The sequence below is a fragment of the Dendrobates tinctorius genome, unplaced genomic scaffold (genome assembly GCF_039654945.1).
Source record: "Dendrobates tinctorius isolate UK_male_01 unplaced genomic scaffold, ASM3965494v1 ptg000162l, whole genome shotgun sequence".
In the NCBI taxonomy this organism is placed as follows: Eukaryota; Metazoa; Chordata; class Amphibia; order Anura; family Dendrobatidae; genus Dendrobates; species Dendrobates tinctorius.
Window position 1 is genome coordinate 2541974 of NW_027361829.1, and position 20092 is coordinate 2562065.

General features: G+C 46.8%; 1 protein-coding gene across 1 annotated transcript in view; it reads right to left on the reverse strand.

The window, feature by feature from the left end:
* The window catches only part of ADCY1 (adenylate cyclase 1), a 1907157-nt gene that overhangs the window by 131036 nt on the left and 1756029 nt on the right, over positions 1 to 20092 (reverse strand). Inside the window, exon 14 of the mRNA XM_073549833.1 lies at positions 13320 to 13446. Within this exon, the coding sequence (XP_073405934.1) occupies positions 13320 to 13446 (127 nt within the window). The remainder of the gene's footprint in view (positions 1 to 13319; positions 13447 to 20092) is intronic.

Consider the following 20092-nt stretch of genomic DNA (forward strand, 5'->3'; position numbering starts at 1 on the left):
CTCTCATAGTTGGGGTCTACCTATGATGTCAATTACAGGCCTCTCTCATCTTTTTAAGTGGGAGAACTTGCACAATTGGTGGTTGACTAAATACTTTTTTTTCCCAACTGTAGATGTATTTAAAGCCTTAAATGGGCCCCAAGTGACCTGTGGACTGCCCATTTAGGGGTGGATACAAAAATTTAAAAGTTAAAAACAGATATAGGAAATAGAAAATGAAAAGTAGCAATAGCGAGTAACAAGATTATGAGTTTGTTGAAAAGAGAAAAAAATGTATAAGAAATACATACAGTATGGTAGAGTGATTGATAAGAAATCAAAAAGGGGAATCAAGAAAAATGTAGTAGTGTATGGAATTAGAGATGAGCGACTTTGCCTTTTTTCTGGTCGAGTCTGGTTTCATGAAACCCGACTTTCGCAAAAGTCGGGTCGAACGAAATCGGCCGATTATTGTGAAAAGTCAAAGGCCAACTGAAACACGAAACCCAATGCAAGTCAATGGGGAAGCAAAGTCGGCAGGAAGTGGAGGACAGGATACACACCTACAGTGCCCTTTTGAATGCCAAAAATATCAATTCTGCTTACTGAAGCTTTTCAACCTTAATTTTCTTCATAATACTAGTTACGCACTGAAAAATGGGGGTTATTTGGCTAAATTTGTGGGGGGGTAGGGCTGGCTCCAGGTTTTCATGTGCCCTGGGCCAAAGAGCGCCCCTTTAACACATAGCGGCATAGTACAATAAAAAATTCTTCACTTTTTACATCTCATGACTGATATCCATTTTTAATAGCTCCAAAAATGGACAGTATATTACTCCATACAGTATTATGGCCACCGCATAGTGCGCTATACAGTGTAATGAGGCCCATATATTTCTCCATACAGAATCATTGGTCCCATATCATGTTTGAAACAGTATATGATGAGCTCCACATAATGCTACAGTATATGTTGGTCCCCATGGATGAAGCTCCACTGTTTTATGGGCCCAAATAATGCTCCATACATAATGGGCCCCATTTCTAATGCTCTAGTGTATAATGTGCCCTGTAAATGCTGCTCCAGTGTCTGATGTCCACCTTTGGAATGCTCCAGTGTATGGTGGGCCCCATATATCATTCTCCAGAGTATAGTGCTCCCCAAAAATTGCTGTCCCAACATTGAAAACAATTAAATAAGTCTCCTCGCTATGGAATCCCTGTACTAGTCTGGACTCCTCGTCATCCCCATCGTGCATCTCACTGCACTTGGCTGTTTAGGCAGAGGGCGTACAGACGTGAATATCATTGCGCTCTCTGATCAGACTATCATTGTCAGGAAACGCGGAAGACGTCATGGCGGTGGAGTAGGGAGAGGTATGTATTTGAACAGGGCCCCTCTAATAGTAGCGCGGTGTGTGGCGGTGTGTCTGACGGCAGGTGGGGGTGGGCCCTCTGGATGGGCCCTCCCACCGGCAGAGACACTTGCGTACTATGAGGGGCCCTGTGCCAGTGCCGTCGCCCATGAGTATGCCCCCCCACCAGCTCAAGGAACCTGCCCTTTCATTTGCACCTTCCTCTTTGTCACCATGTAAGGTGGTATAGTATGCAGGAAGGGGAACCTGAGTTTCCTCTGGGTCAGATTCTGGCTGTGTGTGAGGGGAATGTAGTGGTCTGGGTCAATGTACCAGCAGAATCATCTAGCAGTGGCTGGGCATCAGTGCACTTGTGGGGTCCCCAGGAGTACGGTCGCCACAGTGGCATTACCTTCCTCCTAGGGAGTGTGATGTCATGCTTGGGAGCAACGAAGGATCTCTCTAGCAGTTAAACCAACACACAACACATTTCCCACTCCACGCCAGCAGGGAGACCTCTGAACATGACAGCTGAGGAGCTGCTCTCTGAGGTCGGGAGGAGGTAAGTTAGGCCATTCTGTGCAGGGAAGGGGAAGTGTGTGGACGTGAGAAGGGGAGCTGGAGAATGAGCAGAGTTAAGGCTCACTCCTAGCTGGAGCGCATGGTCCGGATTCCAGTCTCCGAGTTTGTAGGGACACTGACATTCCTGCAGCAGAATCCGGAGGAAGTAGCAGCTGTAAATGCTCTGTACCCAACTGAGGCTCGGAGGCCCCAGCATCAACGTGTGTGAGCCAGAAGGAAAAGGCTACGGCTGCCAGCCATACGAGAAAGTTCCAAAAGAGAGTCAACAGGGGGAACTTCATTGAACTCAGCACTGCGAGTACCTCAGATAAGTGCTAGAATGGAGGCCACACTACCTATCTGCAGAGAGAGAAAATCCAAATTGGCTTCCAGGCTGACCAACTCCTTCTCCATCTGTACTCGGGGTTCTGGACAGCACCTACCAAGTACAGGTAAAGGAACTGCACGACTGTGTCTGTCATCTTTCTCCTGCGCCTGGCGCACGGCTCAGCTACATCCTGCACTGCACACCATCTCCCAACTCTTTCATCTGCCCTGCGACTATGGCCCTACCTGTGCAGGTCTTCTACATCTTAGCTGCACCACAACATCTGTCCCACAGAAGCGACACTGCAGCGCTGGTCAATCTAATCAGAAACCAGAGGTGGCGTCACATATCATTCACCTATAAACATAATTCACCCCTTTGCATGGACGCCCAGGGCCACGGAACGGGTCACCACCACCGTGACACATCCCTGTGAGACACCGGCCCGGTACTGATTAACCCCACTGCCCTGGCTGGCCACCCACTCTCCATGTCAGATTCATCTTGAACTGGAGAATTCATGATTTGACTTGATCACCCAGGCATGGTATGATAGAAAGAGCTACATGGACTAATGTGAAGTGAGGCCTGCTGCCTCATTCAGTTTGGGTGGGGGTGCAGGACACAATGAAAGGGGTTCTTCCTGACCAGGAGCCAGCACTTGACCACTCAGTGCTTGCATTTTTTGAAACTTCAGAAGAGGTGGGCATATTTGATGGAGTCTGTTTCAGCAATGTAAGCCAAAACCAGTTACTCATTCTCCGCCTTTAAAAGCAGTTAATCTACTCCCAGAAAAGGTATCATTCCAGGCGTTCCGGAGCCAGACCATGACGCAGGTTCAACACCTCCTGCCTTAACTGCTATGGTGCTTTTGCCACTATCAGCAGATGCACCACCACCATCGTCACCACCCCCCCCCACGCCCACATCCGCGGCCTCTTCCACCAAACTTCAAAATTTTGCACAAAATAGACACAAAATAACATCAGATATATGGCACTGTATCAGAAATATACAGCTCTATTCAGTCAAAGGATAATTGTCAATCTCCATATATATTCCATCAGTCACACAGAGATGCTCACAGGCTCAGTATGGATTAGACAAGAATATAAAAAGTAGACAAAGTGTACAGTTTCATCAGATAGCAGATATATATAGCATAGTTTAAACACTAACAATGTACGTCTATGTATCAGGAGTAGTGTTGAGCCACCACGCTAGTGTTTTGGTTCGTCACTCAGGAGGCAAGTTCGTCGAATGTTCGTCGAACCCCATTGAAAGCAATGGCAGGCAAACACAAACACATACAAACACATAGAAAACAATTAGAAAACACCTTAAAAGGTGTCCCAAAGCAGAGAAAATGCTCAGAAGACAAAAATTACATATGGAAAAGGGCAACTACATTTAGAAAAGAGGTGGAGGAGTAAAAGGAGGAGGTGGAGGAGACACAGATATAGGCTTGTCATTCCCTTATGAAGTCAAGAAAGGCTGGAATAAAAATGTAAAATACCAACCAAAAAAAAAAAATTCTGAAATCGAACACGATCATATACCGTCGGACTTCCCACCAATAAATTATGCCAACTGGCGATCGGGCGGCGTTATTCCCATGAACCTCCAAACAGCGTCCATGAAGGCAAAGTGTTTGCTTTTCGGGGGCAGTATGATTGCAAAGCTGAACCTTAAAGGAATGTCCAAAAGGGCAATACCAGGAGTGGAGCCTGCGGCTTAATTGGACTCCACCTGGGAAACCACAACCATGCCACCTCAAGAAAAGATGCACATATTGAAAGCTTTGTCGATTGTGTGTGTGATGTGGTATGTCCGTTTGTAGTTGTGCTAGCAACTTGTCAGCTTTATTCCGTTAATGAACGAGGCTCCGGCATGCCCCCGCGGTACGCGTCAAGCTTACTAGAGGGATACGCGAGGCTCTGGCACTGTCATGGTCTATCATGGCCTTACATGTCCGGGGCTGCATGCGCGCTACACTGAAAGGACCAGCTTTTGTCGCTTACAGGTGCAGATAACCAGCAGAACACCGTTAGTGATGGGGATCTGTGATTCTAATTATTCCCCGCGAACGATGATTTCCCAGTAAGTGCAGGTCAACCGCAATTCCTGAATTAGGCCTAACCGGCATTCCTGAAAAAATGCAAAAAATTACGTGTCCAAACCACAGTTGCTGTAGCTTGCTTAACAGCTCGGCAGCCGTTCTCAGGCCCAGTATGGATTCGACAAGATCCTAGAAAGTTGATAAAGGGTACAGTTTCACCTGGTAACACGTATATATGTAGTATAGTTTACACATTAAAACCACCTTTGGCACATAGCCAAAGGAAAAAAAAGATTACTTTGTGCATTTAATCTGTCAGATCCAACCTGGATCATGACAGTTAGAAATAGGGTTAGGGTTAGAATTAGGGTTAGAGTTGGGATTAGGGTTAAGATTAGGGTTAGGGGTGGATTGGGGTTGGGTTTAAGGTTAGGCTTGTGGTTAGGGTTAGAGTTGGGATTAGGGTTAGAGGTGTGTTGGGGTTAGGGTTGTGGCTAGAGTTATGATTAGGGTTGGGATTAGGGTTAGGGTTGTATTGGGGTTAGGGTTGGAGTTAGAATTGGGGGGTTTCCACTGTTTAGGCACATCACAGGGTCTCCAAACGTGACATGGCACCACCATTTATTCCAGCCAATTTTGCATTCAAAAAGTCAAACAGTGCTCTCTCCATTCCGAGTCCCACCATGTGCCAAAACAGTGGTTTACCACCATATATGTGGTATCAGCGTACTCAGGAAAAATTGCACAACCACTTTGGGGGTCTAATTTCTCTTGTTATCCTTGGGAAAATAAAAAAGTGGGGGCTAAAAAAATTATTTTTACTGAAAAAAATGATTTTTTATTTTCATGGCTCTGCGTTATATAATTCTGTGAAGTACTTGGGGGTGCAAAGTGCTCACCACACATCTAGTTAAGTTCCCTTGGAGGTCTAATTTCCAAAACGGGGTCACTTGTGCGGGGTTTCCACTGTTTAGGCACATCAGGGGCTCTACAAATGTAACATGACGCCCGCAGACAATTCCATCAAGTCGGCACTTCAAAATGTCACTACTTCCCTTCCAAGCCCCGACGTGTGCCCAGACAGTGGTCCCCCCACATATGGGGTACCAGCGTATTCAGGACAAACTGGACAACAACTTTTGGGATCCAATTTATCCTGTTACCCTTGTGAAAATTAAAAAATTGTGAGCTAAAAATCATTTTTTGTGGAAAAAAAAATATTTTTTATTTTCATGGCTTTGCGTTATAAACGTCTGTGAAGCACTTGGGGGTTCAAAGTACTCACTACACATCTAGGTAAGTTCCTTGGGAGGTCTAATTTCCAAAATGGGGTCACTTGTGGGGAGATTCTACTGTTTAGGCACATCAGGGGCTCTGCAAACATACATGACACCCGCAGACCATTCCATCAAAGTCGGCATTTCAAAACATCACTACTTCCCTTCCGAGCCCCGACGTGTGCCCAAACAGTGGTTCCCCCACATATGGGGTATCAGCGTACTCAGGACAAACTAGACAACAACTTTAAGGGTCCAATTTCTCCTGTTACTATTGTGAAAATAAAAACAGCGGGGTAAAAAAACATTTTTTGAGGAAAAAAAATATTTTTATTTTCACGGCTCTGCGTTATAAACTTCTGTGAAGCACCTGGGGGTTCAAAGTGCTCACTATGCATCTAGATAAATTCCTTAGGGGGTCTAGTTTCCAACATGGGGTCATTTGTGGGGGAGCTTCAAGGTTTAGGCACACAGGGGCTCTCCAAACACGACATAGTGTCTGCTAACAATTGGAGCTAATTTTCCATTCAAAAAGTCAAATGACGCTCCTTCCCTTCTGAGCCCTGCCGTGCACCCAAACAGTGGTTCCCCCTCACATGCTGGGGTACCAGCATACTCAGAACAAACTGGAAAACAACTTATGGGGTCCAATTTATCCTGTTAACCTTGGGAAAATAAAAAATAGCGGGCAAAAAAAATCATTTTTGAGGAAAGAAATGATTTTATTGTTTCATGGCTCTGCGTTTATAAACTTCTGTGAAGCACTTGGGGGTTCCAAGTTCTCACTACACATCTAGAAAAAGCTCCTTGGGGGTTCTAGTTTCCAAAATGGGGTCACTTGTGGGGGGTTTCTACTGTTTAGGCACATCAGGGGCTCTGCAAATGCAACATGACGCTGGCAGAACATTCCATCAAAGTCTGCATTCCAAAATGGCGCTCCTTCCCTTCTGAGCTCTCCCATGCCCCCAAACAGTGGTTCCCTCCCACATATGGGGTATCGTACTCTGGACAAATTTCACAACAAGTTTTGTGGTCCAATTTCTCCTGTTAGCCTTGTGAAAATAAAAAAATAACGGGCTAAAAAATCATTTTTGAGGAAAAAAAATGATTTTTTATTTTCACTGCTATGCAGTATTAAACTTCTGTGAAGCACTTGGGGGTTCAAAGTGCTCACCACACATCGAGATAAGTTCCTTTGGTTGTCTAGTTTCCAAAATGGGGTCACTTGTGTGGGAGAATGTTTAGGCACACAGGGACTCGCCAAATGCGACATGGTGTCCGCTAATGATTGGAGCTAATTTTCCATTCAAAAAGTCAAATGGCGCTCCTTCCATTTTGGGCCCTGCTGTGCACCCAAACAGTGGTTTATGACCACATATGAGATATCGGTGTACTCAGGAGAAATTTCCCAAGAAATTTTAGAGGCCATTTTATCTTGTTGCCCATGTGAAAATGAAAAAACTGAGGCTAAAAGAAAATTTTTGTGAAAAAAAAGTACTTTTTTTAAGGATCAATTTGTGAAGCACCTGGGGGGTTCAAAGTGCTCACTATGCATCTAGGTAAGTTCCTCGGAGAGTCTAGTTTCCAAAATGGAGTCACTTGTGGGGGAGCTCCAATGCTTAGGCACACGGGGACTCTCCAAACATGACATGGCAACCACTAAATATTCCAGCATATTTTCCATTCAAAAAGTCAAATGGCGCTCCTTCCCTTCTAAGCCTTGGCATGCACCCAAACAGTGGTTTATGACCACATATGATGTATCGGTGTACTCAGGAGAAATTACCCAACAAACTTTATGATCCATTTTATTCTGTTACTCATATAAAAATGAAAAAATTGATGCTAAAAGAAAATTTTTGTTGGAAAAATTAAAATATCCATTTTTTCCTTCCATGTTGCTTTAGTTCCTGTGAAGCACCTGAAGGGTTAATAATCTTCTTGAATGTAGTTTTAAGTAGCTTGAGGGGTGCAGTTTTTAGAATGGTGTCACTTTTGGGTATTTTCTGCCATATAGACCCCACAAAGTGACTTCAAATGTGAGGTGGTCCCTAAAAAAATGGTTCTGTAAATTTTGTTGTAAAAATGAGAAATCGCTGGTCAACTTTTAATCCTTATAATTTCCTAGCAAAAAAAAATGTTGTTTCCAAAATTGTGCTGATGTAAAGTAGACAGGTGGGAAATTTTATTTATTAGTTTATTTATTAACTATATTAACTGCTAGCTGAAGAGCCCGGCGCTGCCCAGGCATAGTAACTAACTGTGGTTAGTTATAGCAAATTATAATTATCCTCCATCCCATAGTCCCTTGCCCATATACCCATCATACATATCCACGATCCCATAGGCCCGTGCCCATATACCCATCATACATATTCGCCATCCCATAGTCGAGTGCCCATATACCCATCACACATCCTCCATCCCATAGTCCCTTGCACATATACCCATCACACATCCTCCATCCCATAGTCGAGTGCCCATATACCCATCACACATCCTCCATCCCATAGTCCCATGCCCATATACCCATCATACATATTCTCCATCCCATAGTCCCATGCCCATATACCCATCATACATATTCGCCATCCCATAGTCGAGTGCCCATATACCCATCACACATCCTTCATCTCATAGTCCCATGCCTATATACCCATCATACATATCCTCTATGATGACATCAGCGTCGCCATGGCAACCATTGTGACATCATGATGAGGGGCGGGGCTTGATACGCACACACTGTTTCCCCATTATGTAGATAGGGGCATTATGACATCATAATGAGGGGCGGGGCTTGATACGCACACACTTTTTCCCCAGTATGTAGATAGCGGCAAAATTGTTTGGTGAATTGGAACGCGCGGGGTTAAAATTTCACCTCACAACATAGCTTAGGACGCTCTCGGGATCCAGACGTGCGACTGTGCCAAATTTTGTGGCTGTAGCTGCGATGGTGCGGATGCCTATCCCGGACATACATACATACACACATACACACATACATACATACACACACTTGAGCTTTATATAATAGATATATATATATTGCTCAAAAAATAAAGGGAACACTCAAATAACACATCCTAGATCTGAATGAATGAAATATTCTTATTGAATACTTTGTTCTCTACAAAGTTGAATGTGCTGACAACAAAATCACGCAAAAATCATCAATGGAAATCAAATGTATTAATCAATGGAGGCCTAGATTTGGAGTCTCACACAAAATTAAAGTGGAATGTAGTGGCCTTAAAACAAGTCAGAGTGATGTTCAGTAGTGTGTGAGGCCTCCATGTGCCTGTATGACCTCCCTGTGCCTGTATGACCTCCCTACAATGCCTGGGCATGCTTCTGATGAGGTGGTGGATAGTCTCCTGAGGGATCTCCTCCCAGACCTGGACTAAAGCATCCGCCAACTCCTGGACAGTCTGTGGTGCAACGTGACATTGATGGATGGAGCGAGACATGATGTCCAAGATGTGCTCAATCAGATTCAGGTCTGTGAAACAGGCAGGCCAGTCCATAGCTTCAATGCCTTCATCTTGCAGGAACTGCTGACACACTCCAGCCACATGAGTTCTGGCATTTTCCTGCATTAGGAGGAACCCAGGGCTAACCGCACCAGCATATGGTCTCACAAGGGGTCTGATGATTTCATCTCGGTTCCTAATGGCAGTCAGGATACCTCTGGCGAGCACATGGAGGACTGAGCAGCCCCCAAAGAAATGCCACCCCACACCATTACTGACCCACTGCCAAACTGGTTATGTTGAAGGATGTTGCAGGCAGCAGATTGCTTTCCACAGTGTCTCCAGACGCTTTCATCTGTGAAGAGCACAGGGCGCCAGTGGCAAATTTGCCAATCCTGGTGTTCTGTGACAAATGCCAAGCATCCTGCACGGTGTTGAGCTGTGAGCACAACCCCCATCATTGGACGTAGGGCACTCAGACCATCATCATGGAGTCAGTTTCTAACCGTTTGTGCAGACACATGCACATTTGTGGCTTGCTGGAGGTCATTTTGCAGGGCTCTGGCAGTGTTCCTCCTGTTCCTCCTTGCGCAAAGTTGGAGGTAGTGGTCCTGCTGCTGGGTTGCTGCCCTCCTATGGCCCCCTCCACATCTCCTGGTATACTGGCATGTCTCCTGGTAGCACCTCCAGCCTCTGAACACTACGCTGACAGACACAGCAAACCTTTTTACCACAGCTCGCATTGATGTGCCATCCTGGATGAGCTGGAGTACCTCAGCCACTTGTGTGAGTTGTAGAGTCCGTCTCATGCTACCGCGAGTGTGAAAGCACAACCAACATTCGATAGTGACCAAAACATCAGCCAGAAAGCATTGGTATTGAGATGTTGTCTGTGGCCCCCACCTGCAGAACCACTCCTTTATTGAGTGTGTCTTGATAATTGCCAATAATTTCCATCTGTTATCTATTCCATTTGCACAACAGCCTGTGAAATTGATTGTCAATCAGTGTTGCTTTCTAAGTGGACAGTTTGATTTCACAGAAGTTTGATTTACTTGGAGTTATATTCTGTTGTTTAAGTGTTCCCTTTATTTTTTTGAGCAGTGTATATATATATATATATATATATATATATATGTATATATATATATATATATATATATATATATATATTTTACTGGTTATAAGAAAAGTTATTTTTTAATACTTTATTGCTGACATAGTTGGATTCATAGCTGGCTCAGTGATCATTCTCAAAGAGAGGTAATAAATGGTTGCACATCAAATTGGAAGAGTGTTTCAAGTGGGGTACCACAAGGCTCGCCCTGGCTTCAGTACATTTTTATAAATGATCTAGATAAGGGAAGTAAACTAATCAAACTTGCAGACAATACAAAGCTATGAGGGGATAGCTAACACTAGAGAAGACAGAGAAAGGATTCAGAATGATCTAGATAAGCTTGAACAATGGGCAGCTTCTAATAGAATGGTATTTAACAGTGAGAAATGCAAGATTCTTCAACTGGGCAAGAAAAATAAAAATTACATCTAAAGAATGGGAGGAACAGAACTAAGTAACAACACGTGTGAAAAAGACTTGGGTATACTAATAGATGACTGACTGCACATGAGTCAACAATGTGATACAGCAGCAAAAAAGGCAAACACATACAATATTCCCATATGTACAAAAAATTACTATGAGAAAAGAGAAGAGATCCCAATATATAAAAACATCATCCTTTATTAGTACATAATGATAAAAATACATAAAACATAATAAAAGCAAAATTCTGCCCAAGGGACACTGAGCTCAAATAGGAGACTGCAAAATGGTAGTATCCAATGAATATAGATATATGTACCAATCATAAATAGAGACATAAGGTCTTATATAAAAGATACCATTCTATGAGACAATCTCCATATAAATCATATATATACACTCACTGGCCACTTTATTAGGTACACCATGCTAGTAACGGGTTGGACCCCCTTTTGCCTTCAGAACTGCCTCAATTCTTCGTGGCAGAGATTCAACAAGGTGCTGGAAGCATTCCTCAGAGATTTTGGACCATATTGACATGATGGCATCACACAGTTGGCGCAGATTTGTCGGCTGCACATCCCTGATGCGAATCTCCCGTTCCACCACATCCCAAAGATGCTCTATTGGATTGAGATCTGGTGACTGAGGAGGCCATTTGAGTACAGTGAACTCATTGTCATGTTCAAGAAACCAATCTGAGATGATTCGAGCTTTATGACATGGGGCATTATCCTGCTGAAAGTAGCCATCAGATGCCTGTTCTTAGCTGAGAGGAGTGGTACCCAGTGTGGTCTTCTGCTGCTGTAGCCCATCTGCCTCAAAGTTCGACGCACTGTGCGTTCAGAGATGCTCTTCTGCCTACCTTGGTTGTAACGGGTGGCAATTTGAGTCACTGTTGCCTTTCTATCAGCTCGAACCAGTATGCCCATTCTCCTCTGACCTCTGGCATCAACAAGGCATTTCCGGCCACAGAACTGCCGCTCACTGAATTTTTTTTCTTTTTCGGACCATTCTCTGTAAACCCTAGAGATGGTTGTGCGTGAAAATCCCAGTAGATCAGCAGTTTCTGAAATACTCAGACCAGCCCTTCTGGCACCAACAATCTTGCCACGTTCAAAGGCACTCAAATCACCTTTCTTCCCCATACTGATGCTCGGTTTGAACTGCAGGAGATTGTCTTGACCATGTCTACATGCCTAAATGCACTGAGTTGCCGCCATGTGATTGGCTGATTAGAAATTAAGTCTTAACACACAGTTGGACAGGTGTACCTAATAAAGTGGCCAGTGAGTGTATATATATATATATATATATATATATATATATAGGTACAGAGAAACAAACCAACATAAGTATTCTATATACAGTACATGACCCACAAGGTGAAAAAAAAAACCCAGGCATCACTCTTTGTATCATACATAAATGTGATGCCGCAAAATAGCCTTATTACTAGGGAGCCTGGCTGAAGGTCCTCACAATGCAATAGTAAATTGTTATTGTTCCCTGCCTATAAGTACTTGGCTGCAGTTAGTGATGACAACAAAATTAAAGTATCTCATGAAGAAAGTTGTATCTCACCTATTAGGAATAGTGTAACTGCCCGGCATCCCATCACCCCTATGCGCGTTTCACCACCTGCTTCTTCCGGGAGCGTGCCAGGGTAAGGGGTATCTGAATAGTTATAAGATGTGTGACCAATCAGCGTAAAGGAAGGGGTGAAGGACAGCATCAACGTGCCGATATTTTCCAGCGCGGTCTATGCCCCGGAAGTCTTCACATGCAGGACATACTTCCGGGGCATAGACCGTACTGGAAAATACTAATAAAGGATAATGTTTTTATATATTGGGATCTCTTTTCTTTTCCCATAGTAATTTTTTGCACATATGGGAATATTGTATGTAGTCTAATTGAAGTGCCCTACATGAATTTAGACAATTTTGGTTGATATTACAATTCTAGGATGTATTAACAGAAGCATGGAGTCCAGATGACGTGAAACAATTATTCCCCTCTACTCCTCCTTGGTTAGGCGTCATCTCAAAAACTGTGTCCAGTTCTGAGCACCACATTTTAAAAAAGACATTAAGAAACTAGCGCAAGTTCAGAAAAGTGCTACCAGGATGTTGAGCGGACTGCAAAGTATGTCCTACAAGGAACGATTAAAGGATCTGATAATGCTGAGCATGCCTAAAAGAAGGCTAAGAGGAGATATAATAGCTGTCTACAAACATCTGAAAGGATGTCACAGTTAGAGGGATCAACCTTATTCTCATTTGCACATTGAAACACGAGATGCAATGGAATGAAACTGAAAGGGTGAAGATACAGATTAGATATTAGAAAAAACTTTTTGACAATGATGGTGATCAATGAGTGGAACAAGCTGCCACGAAAGGTGGTGAGTTCTCCTTCAATGGAAGACTTCAAACAGAGGCTGGACAGACATCTGTCTGGGATTATTTAGTGAATCCTGCATTGAGCATCGGGTTGGACATGATGACCCAGGAGGTCCCTTCCAACTCTAACATTCTATGATTATTTCAGTTGTTTAAGACGTCTCTCAGTATAACACATTGTAGGACTAGGATTGCTAACAAAAAAGAGAATATTTAATGCTGTCAAGGGATTGACAGACTGCTTTACAGGCATTTATCAAGAGTCAGCAAGTGAACACCAAACTTTTTTTTTATGTTAAAGTAAAAGTGATATCAAGTGAAAGAAAAAGTTACCTGCACAGCCCAGAGGTAGTCCAAGCGTAATTTTAAGTCCACCTGTCTAGAATGAAGTGCTAAAGCACAGGAAAACAGCAGAATGGCTAGAATAGGTTCATAACCACGCATATAAAATGATCCCCGCCTTTAAAACAAAAAGAAGACAGAATATTGTGAAAAACATAAAAAATTTGATACATACCTTTTCAAATGCAAATTTTTCATAGGATTTGTTAATTATTTCAATCTCTGCACTGATTTAAAAAATACAGTAATCTCTTGATCAAGTCTGGCACATATAAAAATTAACTTTATTAAATCAGATTTAATAATTCATAAAGCATAGGCCTTCACATGTCTCATACACAGGATAAAAATTAGTTTCAGATTTCACCCAAAATTTTGATGTGAACATCTGAAGAAACGATTAGCATAAAGTAGGTTAAAAATTTGCGCCAAATGTCAATTTTGATGCAGATTTATTTTCTACAGCTCAAGGTTAAGATTTGTTAAAAACGTATCTACTTTCTTGTAGTGTAATTTGCTGCTGATTTACGCCTATGAATCCAGACAAAACAATCTGTAGTATTGTAAAGAGGAGAGGTCCATTGGATGCAGTGAATAGCCGGAGACAGAGAAGGGGTTAACAAGGGTTTATTGAACAGGCAATTAACAAGTAATACTCCACGCAGGGAGGCAAGGCCAGTAAAGAAGCAGCGGAAATCACATACAAACACAATACTCAGGAATAAAATATATAGAAACACAGTAACTTATTGCTTGCAGTTCATGCAGTGGAAAAGCTGTAAATATCTCCCAACGGCGTTGCACATCGTGGTCAAAGTCTCTGGCTCTGCTACTGAGAAACAAAAAGCACTGTCTATCGGCAGTGCTGATGGATTCAGTCCTGCTTGACTCGAGTGCGCCGGAATGTGGAAACAGTCCTTTAGTCGAATTCCTCAACAATGGCGCCAGACAGGTGACATGGGCACGCTTACAGTTCATGGCAACTGGCGGTCTTTCAGAGTAGTCCCTAGGCAGTTTATCCTCTATTACAGATACAACAGGGGTATCCAAAAGTACGGGTCTAGACGTAAATTAAAGGAAGTGTTTAGGTCAGTTCGCTGAGGACCGGGTGACATGGTGTTGTCAGCGTGAGCAGCAGAGAAGGAGAAGGACCCATTCCCGTGCTCAGGTATCCTTCTATACCCCGCACCCCCTGCTTTCCAACAGAAAGGTCTTTCCCTCCTAGAAGAATCCTCCCACACCAAGAGTGGTGACAGTCCAGATAGTTCCGGCCTTAAAGAGCACCAGATACTGCTGATTCTGTCTCGGCTCATCTTCTTACACCATATCTGCTTTATGTGACCTTGGCCAGCTAGATGCAACTCTCTTCATGACGTAACCCATTTGGGCCTTTAGGATCAAGCAATTTTGCTTTGTTTTTTTACCTTTACATTCTATAAGCCATGACATGTATTTTTATATATAAAGTGCAGCTGTATAAGGCTTACTTTTTTTCTGCAGTTTATCAAGCATAAAAAAGTAATATTCATTTTAAGGGTCAGCACTAATGTGGTGGCACCAAATATGATTTTGTTTTAGCATTTTTTTTAAATCAAGTATTTTTTTAAGCATAAATCTAGATTGTACCACAGTCTGACACAAATTCCAGACAGTTACATTGTTGCACCTTAATAAAGTATTTTTGCACCTTAATAATATAAATCATGTAAAAATAATTATAGTGGTTTGAAAAAACCACTATATTGTAATCCGAACGCTGCTAACTTATTCTTCTTCTTATTATAGTGGTTTGAAAAAAACACTATATTGTAATCCGAACGCTGCTAACTTATTCTTCTTATTATTATTAAGTTGATTTCCGCAATTAATGCGGCCCGAACCGCTACACGCACAGACTCCGTTGAGGTGTCGTTTCGAAGCCAGCGTCCATGAGAGGTGTGCTAAGTATTTTTCGTGGCGATCGGATTTGTAGTTTTTGCGCAATTTGCGTTTGAAAATTTTTTTTCCCGTCATTGGAATGCACTGTCTCCAATGCTTTTCAATAGGAAATGGCAAAACGTGCCCTGAGGCGATTGAAATGACAGTTGAGCTCATTGATATGCGCAGGCAGAACCAGTTACTATGCCAACGCCTACGAACTTCACTTGAACCCCAGCACAGAGCCTCTGCCACATAATATCAGCTCTTAAAGCGAAACTCACAGCACAAATGCAAATCTAGCTTCATCACATGACACATGCCCCTGAGAGAGAATGTGTGCGCCAAAGTGGATTTAAAAGAAGCCCAGTCAGCCAAACTAGCTCTTAAAGGGCCAACGCGCCAAAGTGATTGTTAAAGGGCCAGCGCACCCAAATGAGTCTTAAAGGGCCGACACACCAAATCGGAGACTGAGCCACCCCGGCCTCCAAATCGGAGGCTGAGCCACCCCGGCCTCCAAATCGGACAATGAGCCACCTCGGCCTCCAAATCGGAGCCTGATCCACCCCGGCCTCCAAATCGGAGCCTGATCCACCCCGGCCTCCAAATCGGAGCCTGATCCACCCCGGCCTCCAAATCGGAGGCTGATCCACCCCGGCCTCCAAATCGGAGGCTGATCCACCCCGGCCTCCAAATCGGAGGCTGATCCACCCCGGCCTCCAAATCGGAGCCTGATCCACCCCGGCCTCCAAATCGGAGCCTGATCCACCCCGGCCTCCAAATCGGAGGCTGAGCCACCCCGGCCTCCAAATCGGAGGCTGAGCCACCCCGGCCTCCAAATCGGAGGCTGAGCCACCCCGGCCTCCAAATCGGAGGCTGATCCACCACGGCCTCCAAATCGGAGGCTGATCCACCCCGGCCTCCAAATAAGAGGCTGATCCACCCCGGCCTCCAAATCGGAGGCTGAGCCACCCCGGCCTCCAAATCGGAGGCTGAGCCACCCCGGCCTCCAAATCGGAGGCTGAGCCACCCCGGCCTCCAAATCGGAGGCTGAGCCACCCCGGCCTCCAAATCGGAGGCTGAGCCACCCCGGCCTCCAAATCGGAGGCTCATCGACCCCGGCCTCCAAATCGGAAGCTCATCGACCCCGGCCTCCAAATTGGAGGCTGAGCGACCCCAGCCTCCAAATCTTACCCAGAGTGGCCCCGCCCACAAAATCGGACCCTGTGGGGCCCCGCCCACCAAATCGGACCCTGAGAGGCTCCGCCCACCAAATCGGACCCAGAGTGGTCCCACCCAACAAATTGGACCCAGAGTGGTCCCGCCCACCAAATTGGACCCAGAGGGGCTCCGCCCACCAAATCAGACTCAGAGGGGCCCCTGCCACAAAATCAGACCCTGATGGGCCACGGCCACAAAATCGGACCCTGATGGGCCCCAGTCACAAAATTGGACCCTGATAGGCCCCGGCCACCAAATCGGACCCTGAGTGGCCCCGGCCACAAAATCGGACCCTGAGGGGCCCCACCCACAAAATCGGACCCGGAGGGGCCCCACCCACAAAATCAGGCCCTGAGGGGCCCCACCCACAAAATCAGACCATGAGGCCAAAGTGGCCCCTGAGAGGCACCCACAGTTAAATCGTATCCTGAGTTGAAAGTCTTGCAGGGGCAGCAGGCAAGTCTCTTAAAGGGGCAGCCCGGGCACCATTTCAAACCACTATCTGTACTTCCTTCAGGAAATACACATCTAGTTATTATTATTATGTTGATTTCCGCAATTAATACAGCCCGAACCGCTACACGCACAGACTCCGTTGAGGTGTCGTTTCGAAGCCAGCGCCCATGAGAGGTGTGCTAAGTATTTTTCGTGTCGATCAGATTTGTAGTTTTTGCGCAATTTGCGTTAGAAAATTTTTTTTCCCGTCATTGGAATGCACTGTCTCCAATGCATTTGAATGGGGAAATGGCAAAACGTGCCCTGAGGCGATTGAAATGGCAGTTGAGCTCATTGATATGCGCAGGCAGAACCAGTTACTATGCCAACGCCTACGAAGGTCACATGACATCTCCAGAACAGAGCTTCTGCCACATAATATCAGCTCTTAAAGCGAAATCCACAGCACAAAAGCAAATCTAGCTTCATCACATGACACATGCCCCTGAGAGAGATTGTGCGCCAAAGTGTGTTTAGAAGCCCAGTGAGCCAAACTGGCTCTTAAAGGGCCGAAGTGCAAAAGTGATTCTTAAAGGGCCGCTGCACCGAAATGAGTCTTAAAGGGCCGACGCGTCAAATCGAAAGCTGAGTGACCCCAGGCTCCAAATCGGAGGCTGAGCCACCCCAGCCTTAAAATCGGAGGCTGAGCCACCCTGGCCTCCAAATCGGACCCAGAGTGGCCCCGCCCACCAAAAACGGACCCAGAGTGGCACAGCCCACCAAATCGGACACTGAGGGGCCCCAACCACAAAATCAGACCCTGAGGGGCCCCGCCCTCAAAATCAGACCCTGAGAGGCCCCGCCCACCAAATCAAACCCTGAGGTGCCCCGCCAACCAAATCGGACTCTGAGGGGCCCCACCCACAAAATCGGACCCTGAGGGCCCCCAACCACAAAATCGGACCCTAAGGGGCCCCGGCCACAAAATCGGACCCTTGAGGGGCCCCAACCACAAAATCGGACCCTGAGGGGCCCCGGCCACAAAATCGGACCCGGAGGGGCCCCACCCACAAAATCGGACCCTAAGGGGCCCCGGCCACAAAATCGGAATCTGAAGGGCCCCGGCCACAAAATCGGACCCTGAGCGGCCCATCCACAAAATCGGACCCTGAGGGGCCCCAGCCACAAAATCGGACCCTGAGGGGCCCCGGCCACGAAATCGGACCCTGAGGGGCCCCGGCCACAAAATCGGACCCTGCAGGGCCCCAACCACAAAATCGGACCCTGAGGGGCCCCGGCCACAAAATCGGACCCTGAGGGGCCCCGCCCTCTAAATCAGACCCTGAGAGGCCCCGCCCACCAAATCGAACCCTGAGGTGCCCCGCCAACCAAATCGGACTCTGAGGGGCCCCACCCACAAAATCGGACCCTGAGGGCCCCCAACCACAAAATCGGACCCTAAGGGGCCCCGGCCACAAAATCAGACCCTTGAGGGGCCCCAACCACAAAATCGGACCCTGAGGGGCCCCGGCCACAAAATCGGACCCGGAGGGGCCCCACCCACAAAATCGGACCCTAAGGGGCCCCGGCCACAAAATCGGAATCTGAAGGGCCCCGGCCACAAAATCGGACCCTGAGCGGCCCATCCACAAAATCGGACCCTGAGGGGCCCCAGCCACAAAATCGGACCCTGAGGGGCCCCGGCCACGAAATCGGACCCTGAGGGGCCCCGGCCACAAAATCGGACCCTGCGGGGCCCCAACCACGAAATCAGACCCTGAGGGGCCCCGGCCACAAAATCGGACCCTGAGGGCCCCCAACCACAAAACCGGACCCTGAGGGGCCCCAACCACAAAATCGGACCCTGAGGGGCCCCAACCACAAAATCGGACCCTGAGGGGCCCCAACCACAAAATCGGACCCTGAGGGGCCCCGGCCACAAAATCGGACCCTGAGAGACCCCGGCCACAAAATCGAACCCTAAGGGGCCCCGGCCACAAAATCAGACCCTTGAGGGGCCCCAACCACAAAATCGGACCCTGAGGGGCCCCGGCCACAAAATCGGACCCGGAGGGGCCCCACCCACAAAATCGGACCCTAAGGGGCCCCGGCCACAAAATCGGAATCTGAAGGGCCCCGGCCACAAAATCGGACCCTGAGGGGCCCCAGCCACAAAATCGGACCCTGAGGGGCCCCGGCCACGAAATCGGACCCTGAGGGGCCCCGGCCACAAAATCGGACCCTGCGGGGCCCCAACCACGAAATCAGACCCTGAGGGGCCCCGGCCACAAAATCGGACCCTGAGGGCCCCCAACCACAAAACCGGACCCTGAGGGGCCCCAACCACAAAATCGGACCCTGAGGGGCCCCAACCACAAAATCGGACCCTGAGGGGCCCCAACCACAAAATCGGACCCTGAGGGGCCCCGGCCACAAAATCGGACCCTGAGAGACCCCGGACACAAAATCGAACCCAGAGGGGCCCCACCCACAAAATTGGACCCTGAGGGGCCCCGCCCACCAAATTGGACCCTCAGGGGCCCCGCCCACAAAATCAGACCCTGAGGGGCCCCGCCCTCAAAATCGGACCCTGAGAGGCCCCGCCCACCAAATCAGACCCTGAGGGGCCCCGCCAACCAAATCGGACTCTGAGGGGCCCCACCCACAAAATCGGACCCTGAGGGCCCCCAATCACAAAATCGGACCCTGAGGGGCCCCAACCACAAAATCGGACCCTGAGTGACCCCAGGCTCCAAATCGGAGGCTGAGCCACTCCGGCCTCCAAATTGGAGGCTGATCGACCCTGGCCTCCATATCAGACCCAGCGTGGCCCCGCTCAAAAATCGGACCTTGAGGGGCTCCGCTCACCAAATCAGACCCAGAGTCGCCCCGCCCACCAAATCGGACCCAGAGTAGCCCCGCCCACAAATCGGACCCTGAGGGGACCCGCCCAACAAATCGGCCAACTATTCAGTTGATTTCCGCAATTAATGCGGCTTAAACCGCTACACGCACAGACTCCGTTGAGGTGTCGTTTCGAAGCCAGCGTCTACGAGAGGTGTGCTAAGTATTTTTCGTGTCGATCGGATTTGTACTTTTTGCGCAATTTGCCTTTGAAAAAACATTTTCCTGTCATTGGAATGCACTGTCTCAATGCATTTCAATGGAAAAATGTTGCCATAGGGAAAACA